Consider the following 15,305-nt stretch of genomic DNA (forward strand, 5'->3'; position numbering starts at 1 on the left):
CCATCTGTTCAGATAGAGAATGTATCACTGATACATGGAGAGTAGATAATAGATGCATGATATAGATATATAATAATAGCCATATAACAGATACTAGGATACATATATGAGATATAGATAATAGAACAGATAGATTATATATAGATAGGAGATGTATGATATATATATAATTATTAGGTAAGAGATGATACCTATAACAGATATATAACAGACACATGATAGATAATAGGATGGATACATCATAGATAGATAATAGAACAGATATATTATATATAGATAGGAGATGTATGATATATATAATTATTAGGTAAGAGATGATATATATATAATAGATAATAGAATAAATATGATACATATAGAGACAGTAGATATATATATATATAGATGGGAGATGTATTTAATTATATGAGATATATAACAGACTGATGATATATAATAGGATGAATTTATGAGATATAGATAATAGAACAGATATATTTAGATAAATGATACATATATATAGATGTATATAATTATTATGTAATAGATGATACATATAATGGATATATAACAGACAGATGATAGATAATGGTATATGAGATATAGATGATAGAACAGATATATATTATATATAGATATATGATACATATAGATAGGGTAGATATAATAGGCAGGCATATATATGGCTCCTTAGCCGGATCCCGTGGCTCTGGTGAGTGACCCCCGAGCTGCCCCTGGGATATATGGCCCGTGCCAGCCGCCTCTCCCCGGGCAGTTTCCTGCTGCTCCCGGATGTCTCAGGCCCAGGCTCCTCCCGCTGACAGCCGGCTGGGAGCTGCACGGAGCGGAGACGGACTGCGGGGTGAGTGAGGGGCTCCGGGGTTGGTTACTGTCAGCTGTCCCTGCAGAGGGGATTCCCGGCCGGGTCTCGTTGGACTAATGCCCCGCTGTGTGAGCGCTTCTCCCCAGCCTGTCATACCCCCGGCAGGCGGTTACTTTATCCCGGCTCCCGGACAGTGTTTGCCGCTCTCTGGCTGGGGAGTTCTCGGTTGTTATTCGCGTGTTATTTACTGTTCGTTCCACGCAGGACCGTGACAACCACGCGAGTATAATCAAATCATCTCGGGTAAATAAGGGGTTAAAGCAGCACAATTTAACCTCCCCAAAAAGAAATACATTTTAACCCATTTACACCATTTCTGGCAGTCGGTATCTCTACTCCGCGCTGTCCGGGAGATGGTTAATTCGTGGCAGGACTCAATGAGTTAATATTATATTTCTAACAGATTAATAACCCCTTATGGCCCTAAATCCATTGACCCTTTGTGTTATTTAATAAGCACATAGAACTCGCCTATTTGGTACTGAAGGGGTTACTCCTTTCCAACTTTAGATGGCTTAACCGTTTAGGTGCCAGTGGCCAATCTAAAACTTTGTATTGTATTCCAGAGGGGAGTGAATGGGGCTTACATGGTGACAATAACTGTGAACTTGGGCTTTCTGGAATTATCATTATTTTTATTTTAATTATTACATTTCATTTATGACCCAAACTGCAGATTCTGTACCAGGGTGGATTTGTTTTAAATCAAGTCGATTTAAAACCCTGGTCAGTAAGACTCGATTTAAGTCATGATTTTTAAGTGTAAAGACTCATTCTTGCTGGTTGTTATAATCTTTAATATTTGCAAGCAGATAAAGACTTCCTATTTACAAAAATAACTTGTCGGGTTAGTAAAACATCTAGATCAGAACCGATTTTACTTTAATGGGTTAATCATTCATATTTAGAGAACTACTTAAATAGTTATATTTAACGGAAACAATAACATTATATAGCGTAAACATTCTTCTATTTGTTTATTAACTGAAGGGGTTAAACAAAATATTGTAAAAAAAACCCCAAAACAACAACAAAGCCTAAAGCATCAGCTGGATCCCTGTGAAAAACATAAAACTCGTCTTTTTCTTCTTCACTCTCTTGTTTGTCTGTAATCTGGATGTGATCTCAGTTTGGATAACTTGGATTAATCTAATTAGTTTACTAAAAATGTAAATATTACATAAATATAAAGCCTTATTACTAAGATCTTTTTTTTATACTGGATAACCTTTGAACTATAATGATGTATCTTAAATAGGAAACTACCTTTTGTATAGACTTTTTCCCCAAAGGCATTTCATTAAAATACATTTTAATTAAAAGTCAAAGAAATCCAATTTAAATGAAAAAAAAATCCTATCTTTTTTTTTTTATTATTATAAAAAAATCATCAATTTTTAATCCACCCTGTTTTGCACAAACGGACAGTAACGCAATGGAGTGTGAGATCTGCTGGTATGGAAGGAGGTGAGGGCTCTGCACTCATGATTTTAAAATCATTTCTTCTCTTTATAGAGACACCAAATGATTTAACTATTAAACTGCCAACGCGAAGATGCTTCTCACGCAGTGGATGTAAAATAAGTTCCACCTGGGCTGTTATTCCAACCTGAAATCTGAGCTTCTTCTTCCGTCCTGAGAATTCTCATCAGACCGGCTTCCTAAGGTGAGTATATTCTGCGTCCATAAAAGTAGCAGAGTCCGGCACAACCAATATTTCTGGTGTTTTCCCTCAAACTGACCAGATACTCCCCTAAAAACTTCAGAAATTGTGTTTATCTAGATTTTCGCTGAGATAAGTGAGTAATTTTGTGTGATTTTATTGAGCTGGTACATGAATAGAGCCATTCATTCAACTGGAGATAAAACTACACGGCAGATAATGGAATGCAGAGTGTAGCCGACTGTGAAGGCAGGCCTATGAGCACTTAGAAATCCGGCGTAGAAATTGGTTAGGAACCGTTTGCCCATCTAGTCTGCCAATTTTTACCCTTTACCACTTCTGCTGAGAGGCTGTTCCATTGATTGACCACACTCTTGTGCACTGTGAACAATGCAATGTAAGATAAAGACACGCTGGTTTCACAAGTCAGACAAATCAGTTTTAGTAATAAATAAATAAATGAATTCTGAAGTAAAGTGGTAAAAATTGAGAAATTGGCAAAAAGATTCCAATGGTCACTATGAAAACTGCATCACCTTTACAGCCAGAATCTGGCGAGTTAGTGTCGCTAATAAATTGTAGCTAATTGTGTGCATTTCTGCAAAAATAACTGCTCGTGCAAAGGGGGTTTATCTAAGTCCGTATCCCTGTGATGCTGACCGTTAGAAAACATACTTTTTGCTCCAGAAAGATAACATACAATTCCGCAGAAACCGGCATGTGTATAAACATTACACTTTCTGTACGTAATAGATGTTGAATCATACTGTATATATGTTGCTTTATAAAGTAGATATTTTCTTGTTCACGTTGAGATTGGCGGTAAGTGAGCGGATAAGCAGTCCATACAGGCCATAGCCTTCGTAGTCAGTAACAATGAGCAAATTCTATTCCGTGTCCTCCTCCCAGGGCTGTCTGCGAGGTTCCATGGCTTGGCTAGAAAACCCAAAGGAGAAGCTGGATGTATCTGAGCAGGCGATTGTGCTGCTGTCCTGCGCCTTGTCCTTCCTGGGCTCTGCGCTCATCATCTTCACCCACATCCGCTGGCCGGAGCTCAGAAGTCGGCCCCGTCAGCTGCTCCTCTACCTGTCTGTGGCGGACTTGCTGTCTGCCGCTTCTTACTTCTATGGAGTCCTACGGGATTTTAGCGGCCCCAGATGGGACTGCATTGCCCAAGGCGCTGTCTCCACTTTCTCCAACACCAGCTCTTTCTTCTGGACGGTGTCCGTGGCCATCTACCTCTATATCACCATCGTGCAGTCTCAGCAAGCCTTAGCGGATCACATGATATACTGGTTCCATTTAATCAGGTAAGTTCACGCGCAGTATGGATCTATTGGTGTATTAGTATATATTATAATGTATATTATATATATATATATTCCCATGTAAATATTAGCAGGTTTCTTCTTGTCTGTGATAAATTCCCTACTTTACAGGTAACCTACTTCTTTGAAAAGTTTTAAGAACTTCTCCCTAAAATATTTAGAACGTCATCATGTCATTGAGTAAATATTGTGTTACTATTTGCAGGGTCGGAAGTAGAAATAGTCAACATTTTGCACACAAAACAAAAATTAAAGAATGTCACTTCCAACCTTTTTTAGGTCATTTTGTGGATATTTTTTGTGTTTTTACTTCCCGCTTTGGCTTTTGTTTTAGAGAGTTTAGTTTTAGAGAAGTTTTTAGAGTTCCGCCAGAACGTGACAGCTGCGTAGAAATTCACCTTCTACTGTTACATAGGAATTTTCTAAGAAAACCAATTTCTAGAAGTTCCCTTTACTAGTCAGAAATTTTGCATCAATATTGGTTCCAATATTGGAACTCTTATGCTTTAAAAAAAAATAAATAAAAAAAAAAAATTCTAAACGCGTGTTCACAGCAACATAAAAAAACCAAATCCTTACATTTTATTTTAAGCCATTCAGCAGCTATCCCACACGCATTGCAAAACGTCCTTGCCTTTTTCTATATGTAATAATATACATCCAAAGATATATAAATTCTAACGGAATGGTGTCTAGAAATGGAATTCCACTTAATTCCAGGAGCCGCGGCTTGGTTACAATATGTGGAGACTGGAAGCGTTAATGTGGGAACACGCCAACCACAAAATGACTCCCCTTATTCATACATAACATTAATTACACGTTGTTAATCTTGTGATTTTAAGGTTAAGATCTGAGGATTCTTTTATTTCGGATAGTTGCCTGAGGCTTGTTTCAGAATTCAGCAGCAGTGTTTGAGTCACGAGAAACGAAAAAGGGGGTGCATTTAATATTGGGGGTGGGAGCTAATAGTCTGAATTTTCATTATATATGTGTGTGTGTGTGTCTGTAAATTGTCTGACTCCAGTTAACAAGATCCAGTGACAGAGAACCCAGACTACCTATCAGGCTAGTATTTATTATTATTATTTATTATTATTTATTGTTTTATATAGCACCATCAAATTCCGTAGCGCTGTACAATGGGTAGACAGGACATAACGAGTAGTATATAACATAACAAATTGACTTACAGAGACAGCAGGTGAGGAGGGCCCGGCTCAAACGAGCTTACAATCTATTGAATTTAAACAAGTATGGGATGTGGTTTTGTGATCAAATATTACGTAGATATAATTTTGCCTTTATAATTGCTATTGTGATTACATTATTGTATTTTTACATTTTTTTTTTAGGAATGTATGCCTATTTAAAAATCTTTGAAAAAGGCCATTGAATATTTAGCATACTAAAATTGCATTCTAGAAATTATCTAGCTAATCGAATATATATATTTTTTTAATTCTCAAAGTTTATTGGGGATACACAATAGCAAATTAAGTATGCCATAACTAATACAGTTGTAGGCAAGAGAGTTCCTTTAAATATTTTTTCTTTATATGTAAAAAAAAAAAGTAATCAAAGAAAGCTTGACTTAATTGCAGAATGCAGACTGATGCCAGATTTACTACAATAGTTCCATAGTATCGGGATACGGGCTGATTCTTTGTTGATTGACCCAGTTTTGTTTGGTAGGAAGGTTTGCAGCAAATAACAAAGTGTGCCTTCTACAGAAAAGCAAATTAATCAAGATTATTGTGCCGATTGTCAAATGTGTAGTTAAGTGCGCTGTCAACGTGTCAGTTTGTTCTAGGTAAACACTCCAGAATGATGTCATATTTCCAGAATACTTAGCGCAATACTGCCCCATCTGGCGAGTTTAGTCATTGCATGTAGGACTGGAAAAGTGAGTGACTCTAATGCCAAAAAAATTTCTTTTTAAAGGTGTTGCAACATTAAATGAAAACATAATTAAGAACTAGATCTTGGGTTTTCTCATGAAATTGCAGAGTACTGGAGAACTTTCCTGCAATAACAGTTGGAATGCGGTGGAATGTACAGATGGATCTGGGGTTCTGGGGTAGATCATTGATCTCTTAATGCTGGGTTCTGTCCCACTAACCCTGCCTCCCTCTCCCATCACGCACGTAGAGGAATAGTGGAGGTTTTTATGTAGTCCTTTGCTCTTCTACCGCAGGTGCTGATGCTTTTACAGTATGTTTTCATGCTGTTTGCATGGATATTTTTCATAAGGTTCATGGAGGAATAAACCAGTTACTACTCAACCTTCTCCATGTCAAACAGAGCGAGCGGGCTTGGCGCTCATTTCACTTTCTGCTTATTCGAGATGCTGTGTGCCACCAAGTTATGATGTCATATCCGTGTCTTCTTGTGCTGCGTGTTCTAATGGAGCTTCCAATGGTTTCTTGGTATAGCTTTGAGTGTAAATTTACTGGGGGGGGGGGGTTAGTGTTTATAGTTAAGAATTCCACAAAAGCAGCCATCGGGAACAAGACAGGTAGCAAGTCGTGTGTGTTTTAACGTGCCACAACAAAATAATGAAACAATTTACAGCTCATAAAAACCAGAATAAAATATTTTTGTATGCTCGTATACCAGTCCCTGTCGTTCTAACCCAGAGGATGCTGTAAATCCAGGAATTACTGGAAAAAAACCTGAATGGGTGTTGACAAGGAAGCAGTCCGAGTCCAAGGAATTGGACAGGAGCGAGAGAAGCGCCCCCCGCTACACCATGCCCAAGCAGGAAAGCATAGGTTGACGACCCCATGAAAATGGTGGATCTGGGGAAAAAGGAACTGATGACAAATTTATTTTTTTTTACCTTCTGACTGATGTAGGGTTGTGGAACTTGCTCCAATTCCTCACTTTAATTACTCTGTCTCATTTTTAAGGCAAAGTAAACAAACATACAAGTTAAGGAAAATTAAATAGAAAATAACCCAAAACAGCTGAAACAATTAATATATAAATGTAAATGCTTACGTTGTGAAACAATGGAACCGTCCTTAATTTTATCAACGCAGAAAAATAATGGCTGACGATCTTCATCCTACGGCATGAGCGCAATAGGTGGCAGTGCTCAGAAAAATGTGAAAATCCCCCCTATTCGCTTGTCTCATTTGTACGAGATAAATCGGTGTATAACATGCCTATTAGAATAAGCTTTTTTTATTATTTAATAAGAATGGTATACAAAATGATGAGTTTATGGTGATCAGTAGGAAACGTGTATGGTGAACAGGGTCCCGCAGCTTGTATTAACTCAAGATTTAACCCTTTAAGGACAATGGGCGATCCCTAAACCCATTGAAAACAAAGCATTTTGAGCCCGTACATGTACGGGCTTTGTCATTAAGGGGTTAAAGTAATATAAGCTTTCTGGACCTCAGACGACTCTTCAGATTTGCGGAACGTTTATGATTCTTGACGTATTTCTCTCTGTTGGCCCAACGAGAACTGTTGTTGCCTTTGACAAGAAGAAAGCCACAAATGAAGCTGATTTTGGGTGACGGCCCGTTCTATGTGCTGTGCGTAAAATTATTGCCCAATCTTAGAGAAACAAAGCCATCCCGTAGCATTGTGGGTTTTTAAAAACATTAAACTAATCATCTCCCTGCCTTTTCCTTCTCAGTTGGGGCGTCCCATTGGTGATCACAGTGGCCGCTGTCTCTCTGCAGAAGATCGGCTATGATGCTTCCTACGTGTCCGTGGGCTGGTGCTGGATAAATATCGATGCCGAGGACCGGCTTCTGTGGATGTTATTGGCCGGGAAGCTGTGGGAGATCCTGGCGTATCTCATTCTGCCTGTACTCTACATCCTCATGAAGAAACACATCGGGAGAGCGGTACCGCGCCACCACTTTGGGTCTTTTTCATACAGTTGTTTCCATGTCGGGCACCGCTTTGCGTATGAGGAGTACCCATTGTGCTCGTACACAACGTGTGCCTTTTTTGAATAGTGGCGATAATATTGGTTTGCAGGATAAAAATTAAATGGAGCCCGAGCCTAAGGATTCTCAATATGTATGGCCTGGCGGAAAGAAGAGAAATGAGATAGAAACATGTAAATACTAAAGAGATTTAACAAAGTAGAGAATTTAAGTTTTTTATTTCAAAGGAGGAGACAGAGAGGTCGTAATCTAAAACTAGAGGGTCACAGGTTTAGATGTAATCAGAAGAAGTTTTACTTTACTCAGAGGGTGATAGATAAGTAGAACAGCCTCTCAGGAGAAGAGGTAGATGATAATACAGTGAGGGAATTGAAACATGCATGAGATAGGCATAAAGCTATCCCGTATTTAAGAGAAGCCCAAGGACTGATTAAGGTCCGAGTCTTTACATCCGCAAAGTTTGGCAGACTAAATGTGCTGAAGTGTTCTTATCTGCCTTCAAAGTCTACTGTTTTATGTTAAGTCTTTCTTTAAGCATTTATTTGGCCATGAAGACACGAGATAAGCTGCAGCATAGAGGCTCTGTGGTTTCTGAATAAAGCCAGTGTGTATAGTTGTGTGTGTGTGTGTGTGTGTGTGTGTGTGTGTGTATATGTGTGTGTGTGTGTGTGAGAATTTGTGCGGTACTGTCCAAACTTTTAGGCAGGTGTGAAAAAAATGCTGTAAGAGTAAGAATGCTTTCAAAAATAGACATGTCAATAGTTTTATTTTTTATCAATTAGCTCAATGAGTGAGCAGAAGAAAAATCTAAATGAAATCATTATTTAGTGTGACCACCCTTTCAAAACAGCATCAGTTCTTGTAGCTACGTCCGCACACAGCTTATAGAACTCGGCAGGTAGGGTGTTCCAAACATCTTGGGGAACTAAACCTTCTGTAGATTTAGGCAGCCTTGGTTGCGTCTGTCTCTTCATATAACCCCGGACAGACTCTGCTGAAGAAAGCAATGACACAAAAGAGATAAGTGACTGTTTTTGTAAGGACTAACATCAATTTTGTTTTCTTTCTCCAGCACGCAGCTCTGTCCGAGTACCGCTCGATTCTATCGGCTGCTCCTGTGTACCAACCCAGGACCATTGCTGATAAGAAGCTAATCTTCATCCCAATTATTTTCATCTTCCTTCGCATCTGGAGCACCATACGATTCATCCTGACCCTCTGCGGTTCCTCAGCGGTGCATAACGTCATTCTGGTCATTCTTCACGTAAGCAAAACCTTGTGGTGTTTTTATATTTTTTTGTTAAGCACTCCCGATGGTTTTCTTGCCGAGAGTGACTCTTCATTTGTGCAAACCTTTTTATATATAAAATGTATAATGTATAGTAATATATAATGTATAGTAACTACAGCTATAGATTTTACTCTTGCCTTCTTGGTGTGCGTGTTTACGTGCTGGAGAATTCCGACACATGTTACTTGTGTGTTTATACTAATGTGTATATATTGTTACTTGCAAAAGCCCTTAAATTCTTAAGTTAGTCGACAAAAACCATTGATGTGTGAAACCCATTGATTTCCGCTAACCTTGCCATATCCGCTAACCAACTGATTTTGTTTTCAGGGCGTTGGAAACACGTTCCAGGGAGGCGCCAATTGCATCATGTTTGTGCTGTGCACGCGTGTTATCAGGTCACGTCTCCTGGCGTCACTGAGATGCCGCTGTTGCAAGCCTTGCGCTTCTGACTGCACACAGAACGGCGTGTCTGGAGCGCAGGCGTCCGGCTACGGCTCCACCGCAGAGACCGAGAGAGAGAAGTGGTCAACCCACCTGCCAAGCACTTGATCTTGTTTCTGTGTCCCGAAATCTGCTTTGTTAGAATATCTCTGGGTATTTTGTGCACATTTTGTCGTCTTATTCCTACTCAAAAGGATTTTAAGACTTCCTAAACTACAGGATATTAACGTCCATGCCAAAGTGGAGTGGAGCTCCTTTAGTGTGAGCGGACATTCGGTTTACCTTGTGTCAAGACAAGAAACTAATATTTCTCTGTGTTTTGAAGCACATCCTTCAGGGAAATGCAATGAGATACCTTTTTCTATTCCATATGGGTTTGGACGGATTATACTCAATAATGGTGGTCCGTTCAGAAGTATCTTTCTAGTTTACAATCCATGGGGTTCTGCTATCACTGGCAGAACATGAACATAGCAACTAACGTTGATCTTTTATTGTGTTTTCACAAAGTGACCTTGCTGATGACACCTCCTTTCCTAATAATAATGCGTACATATAATTATGTTCCTGAGAGCAACGTTTTTGTTTAAAATGTAGCGTTCATCCCTTTTTAATGTCTGTCCTCTCAATCTGTTGCCATATTTATAATATCGCACTGTGCTCATAGGATGAGGCTTTGCACATTTATACTGTTGGTGAGCCGTGAAGACCAACGCTAAAACCCGTTTACTATAAGACTACCGGCGGGTCATGGTAGGTCTACAAACTCTCCATGAGGCCGAGCCATCCCAAAATAATCTTTGGTTATTTTTAGGAGCCTTTTGATCATAAACAGTTGAGGAGAGCTACCTATTATTCTGCTCTACAGCATCTTATAGAAGAATACGATGCCCCCAGATACTTCCACAGTGCTGTGTAACCATTATCTAGAATTAACGTCTGACATAACATTGTTACAAAATGTTGGTGAAAGGTAAAAAATGAATGTGAACGCTTATTTCTGCAGCTAGCAATAAAGATCAGTCTTAGGTAGATGAGATACTTTCACTTAAATATTGATGATCTATCGGGATGTTTTGACTTCATTTATGGGGATTTTTTCTAGGCTGTTTTTGAGGTTAGAAATGTACGCGTAATGTTTGATAGCACACGCTAGGTATGTCCTTTGGTACTTTCTACTATCTTTAAATGCATTGTAATCGTGTTAAATATAGGGCTGTGAATATAAGTCCGTATGGTTTGTTGTTACATAATAATAAAAACAGTGTTAAAGTGGTTGATTAAACCAGAAAATTCTGAGAATTAAGATCAATCTGTGACTTTTTTGAATAATCTGGGGCATGTGTCTATGATACCGTAGTAGCTGTCCTTTTTAATGGCTATTTAACCAGCCCGAGATCGATGGGAGCTATACGCTAAGAACCTGATCTATATGCTGTCATAGCAGAATGTGTTGGCGCATCTATAGATTCTGCTGGATATGTATCTGAAATGTTACGTCAAGCTTCTCCAATAGCGGTTCTCATGGTGAATAGCGCTTCCGTTTTTAATGGAGAAAAGCTAATGAAGTGCCTCTTTTGCTAAACAAACAAACAAAAATAAAAACAACCCAAAATGCTGAACCTGTGCTGATCCATTGGACTGTTTTACCAAAAACATTAAATAAAAACATTTTGTACTCGGTTATGTTTCATGTTGTGAATCGAGGTGTGTGTGTGTGTGGGGGGGGTGCGTTACATTCCAAGATCTTCTGCATCACACAATCCTAGATAAATACAGTTTACCTCGTACATGACTTCAGTTACTATCAGTGACATAATCTCTTTTAGGAGTACTATTTGTAATTATGGGGTATAATCATTTCACACACCCTTACTCCTCCTCTGCTGATTAGAATATGTTTGATAACTATGAACTTTGGAAGAGACAATGAGGAAATCAGAATTTAATTGCAGAATGTGCTTCTGTGTCATGCGGCAACGCAGAACACGCTGCCACCGCATGCAGAAACCAGGGGCGATTACAGGCACGTGGCGCCCAGGCCCTCGCCCCACACATGTATCTGAGACGCACATACACCACCTGATCTCTGTACTCTTATCTTCCATGGGTATGTGTTACCGTGCTACTAGTGCGTGGGTCGCATAAAGTTGTTTTACGTGACCCGCTGAGCACTCGACCCCCATAGCAGGATGGCCATAGCGTATAAATCATTATGAGAAAGTGTAAGGCCTCTAATACCCCCACCCCTGCCGGTAACAGAGAGTGCAATCCAAACCTCATGAAATAACACAGGTTAATGCAAGGGAGAGTTGTGTTACTCCCTTCAGAATTGTTATAAATTACAGATGTTCTAGCGCAAAACAAGTAGATTTCCAGACAATGACAATTAAAGAGCATGAATCAATTTCCTGTCTTGAAGTTTCCTGCCTTCCTGTCATCTACCAATATGAAGGCCGTCTGAACCAATCAACAACAAACCGCAACCTAACAGAGCAGAGATACATCAATGGAAAGGAGTAGTAACATTGTAACTATCACTATGGCATAACATTAAGACCACCTTCCTAATACTGTCCCCCTTTTGCCACCAAAACAGCCCTGATCTTTGAAGGTGTGATGTGGTATCCGGCACGGCAAGTTCGGCCTCCATGGATGTGTCCGGGTGCCATGTGTTCTCCAGGTAAGTATCCACGTGATGTAAAAAACTAAAAAAATGGCCTCAGACCAGGTCACCTTCTTCCATTGCCCCGTGGTCCAGTTCTTATGCTCACATGCCCATTGTTGGCGCCTTCGGCACCCTGGCTGGTCTGCGGCTACCCAGCCCCATACGCAACAACCTGCGATGCACTGTGTGTTCTGACACCTTTCTATCAGAACCAGCATTAACTTTTTCAGCAATTTGAGCTACAGTAGCTCGTCTGTTGAATTTGATCACACGGGACAGCCTTTGCCCCCCACATGCATCAATGAGCCTTGGCCGCCCATGACCCTGTCGCCGGTTCACCGCTTTTCCTTCCTTGGACCACTTTTGATACCGACCACCGCAGACCGGGAACACCCCACAAGAGCTGCAGATTTGGAGATGCTCTGACCCAGTCATCTTACCATCACCCTTTTCAAAGTCACTCAGATCCTTACTCTTGCCTAAGTATTTACTTGCTCCCTAATATATTTCACGCACTGACAGGTACTATGATAACAAGATTATCAGTGTTATTCACCTGTCAGTGGTAATAATGTTATGGCTGATCGGTGTAATTGAAATAAATAGGTTTATTTAGTGTAGAGAACTGTAAAATATATATATTACGTTCTTTCAGCCTCATTAACTATATTAAGTATGGGTTCTTCTGCATGTTTGTTATTACGGTGTTTTATCTTTTATCAATAAATGCAAAATTGCTGACAGTCTTAAACAAAATGATAATCACTTCTGTCAATCAATAATTACTGTTACTGATTATGTTAACATAAAACAAAACTTTTGCAGACAGACCTTGTTGGCTGCTTTCCTAGTTTCATAGATCGTACACAGGTGATCTGTGTGAGTTGATCCTGGTTTTAATCATCTTCATTCAGTTTATTTAAAGGAAACCATTATTTGATGTGTCTCCAGAAAACAGACCCACAAGTTGGAGATTGTAAAGGTGCTGTTTCCATGCTTCATTCCTAATTTTTTGCAGGAGACATTATATTGATATCATAGAACTAAAAAATGCTCCTTAAAAGTTGTGGTGTTTTTATAGGATTAAACCCATAGGGAAAATAATAAAATGTCTGATCTGCTAAGGTTTATTTGGTGGAACAGCACCTTTAGAACAGACACACTCCAGTCATCGTCAGTAGAAGATATCTTTTTTGCACCGGAAAAAATTTGAGAGAGAAGTTTAGGTTGGAGTTCAGAGCGTTCTGACCATTCAAAGATCTGAAAAGTATCAAATAAATGAATAAAATAAATGTAACACATGAGAGGAAATCAATCGACAAGCAAGAAGCTGGTTCAGGTGACAACCATACAGGGAACTAATTCAGCTTTAAGTCACATCTAACTGAAACCTGCTTGCCATTCCTTAACCAGCTTCCACCGTTGTGTACTCAATGAGTCTGGAGCCGCGTCCACCTTGGTACATGTACGGGCTTCAACTTATAACTGGGGGATCAACTTCTAAACAAGAACACTCGCCTTCCTAAATGTATCTAGTGTGCAGCCAATGGCTATCCTAAACTGTGCGGCCAGTGAGTAGCCATCCTCTGTGTGCATGTGTACCCATTCACAATAAATTAATTAATACACTCGTTTAAGGCTGGCGTCCAATGAGGACAAATGCTTCCTGGATTGTCCTTTACACGCAAACAATATAGGCATTGAATATTTATACCAAAGAAGCCATCGTAGTGATGTCATTGATACCAAATATGTGTGTGCAGTGTTTACTCCGAAATATATAGTAGTTTCAAATTAATAATAAGATAAATATATATAATTGTTAGGTCCTGAAAGAGGTGGGTCCTGTAGCTTTCCTCTTCTGTACTACGGGTTATATAATATGCATGATTATTAACGTCACTCTATGAGACACGAAAAACAATATTATTATATATGAAGTGAAAGAATCCCGAGGCAGGGAAAACATTAACATCATTCCCCGTATCTGCATTATCATCATATACCAGGAGCCTAAAGTTAAAATAAGACCATAGCTGGGTCGGGAAATGTATGCAGGATAAAAATCAGGACAGACTAAGGCGAGATGCGAGATAAGTGGAGCTTGGAGATGAGAAGTGAGGAGATGTGGTATGGTATGGTAGCATCTAAGACAAGACCAAGGGCCGATTAAGGTTTGAGTCTTTACATCAGGAAAAATAAACAGACGGATGGGCCAAATGGTTCTTATCTGCCATCAAGTCTTGTGTTTTTTATGCCCATGATAACATGCACGTCTTGCTCTGTCAAAATAGAAAAAATTGACGAGTGCTCTAGTGGGTTTAAGGTCACTATTTTATTTTTCTGAGGCTTCACTCACCATAAGAGGACACGTGGTCTCTTCCTTCCCATCGGGAAGAGGGGATCATCGGGGGGGCCAGATCGTGTACAGTCTCCTTCCGAAGGGGTAGTGGTGGCCAAAAGGCTCAAATTTAAGGAGAGAATTACAGGTGTTTATATTGATAATTGGAATGTGTTTCTTTAAATCTCTCTCTCTTCCATGTCATGGTATTTTGTGTGCCAAGTAAAGGAAACGAACCCAAAGAAACAGGATTTACTCAATGAACCATGTCCTGCAATGACATCACTAACATTTATTTAAATGGAGATTCATCCACTGTCCATCTTTTGTTCACCTGTCTTAGGGAGATTCTGTTTAGTAAGGAAAATGTTGCTTGGATGCTGTAGAGAATCATCCGTTCTCTTTAAATGTCTCTAAGCGTCATAGGGTTTGACAGATGCCTCTTGTTATTGCCACGTACCTCCTATCTCTCTACGGCTTTGGCTGAATAGACCAAATCTAACCTAATCTTTACAGTGGCACCTATATAGAATTAAACAGCTTAGAATGTTTTTAGTTTATGTCTGTATTTTTTTGACATGTGTAAATGTCTTGTTAGAGAGTTAAACAAGCAATTGATATGATTAAAATTAGACCATTAAGTTTCCACTAGTTGTCTTTTTCTTGACAGATAAGTGAAGAACTCGTAGTTCGTTCTATAGCAGTCATCATACAAATTTGGTATAAAAAATATTGTATATTTAAACCAAATATTCAGAAATGAAAATCTCTGGTTAGAAGCACAAGCTATAGGAAGC

General features: G+C 39.3%; 1 protein-coding gene across 1 annotated transcript; it reads left to right on the forward strand.

Annotated features, from left to right (window-relative positions):
• Positions 1 to 918: 918 nt before the first annotated feature.
• LOC149297946 (G protein-coupled receptor 157-like) lies at positions 919 to 9,607 on the forward strand. Its single transcript, XM_089487826.1, has 5 exons — positions 919 to 951; positions 3,480 to 3,835; positions 7,506 to 7,719; positions 8,837 to 9,028; positions 9,386 to 9,607. Exons 1-5 carry the CDS (start codon positions 919 to 921, stop codon positions 9,605 to 9,607), a joined length of 1,017 nt encoding a protein of 338 aa, XP_089343952.1.
• Positions 9,608 to 15,305: the final 5,698 nt, after the last annotated feature.

Source organism: Sceloporus occidentalis, unplaced genomic scaffold, assembly GCF_023333645.1.
Source record: "Sceloporus occidentalis isolate IW3139 unplaced genomic scaffold, rSceOcc1.0.p SCAF_35, whole genome shotgun sequence".
NCBI lineage: Eukaryota > Metazoa > Chordata > Lepidosauria > Squamata > Phrynosomatidae > Sceloporus > Sceloporus occidentalis.

What these genes read in the sequence shown, in the direction of transcription:
- LOC149297946 (XM_089487826.1), top strand. Translation starts at nt 919, where the DNA reads ATGCCCCGCTGTGTGAGCGCTTCTCCCCAGCCT. An exon ending in TGAGCGCTTCTCCCCAGCCT is followed by an intron (nt 952 to 3,479) that starts GTCATACCCCCG and finishes AACCCAAAGGAG; the next exon opens with AAGCTGGATGTATCTGAGCA. An exon ending in TCATTCTGGTCATTCTTCAC is followed by an intron (nt 9,029 to 9,385) that starts GTAAGCAAAACC and finishes TTTTGTTTTCAG; the next exon opens with GGCGTTGGAAACACGTTCCA.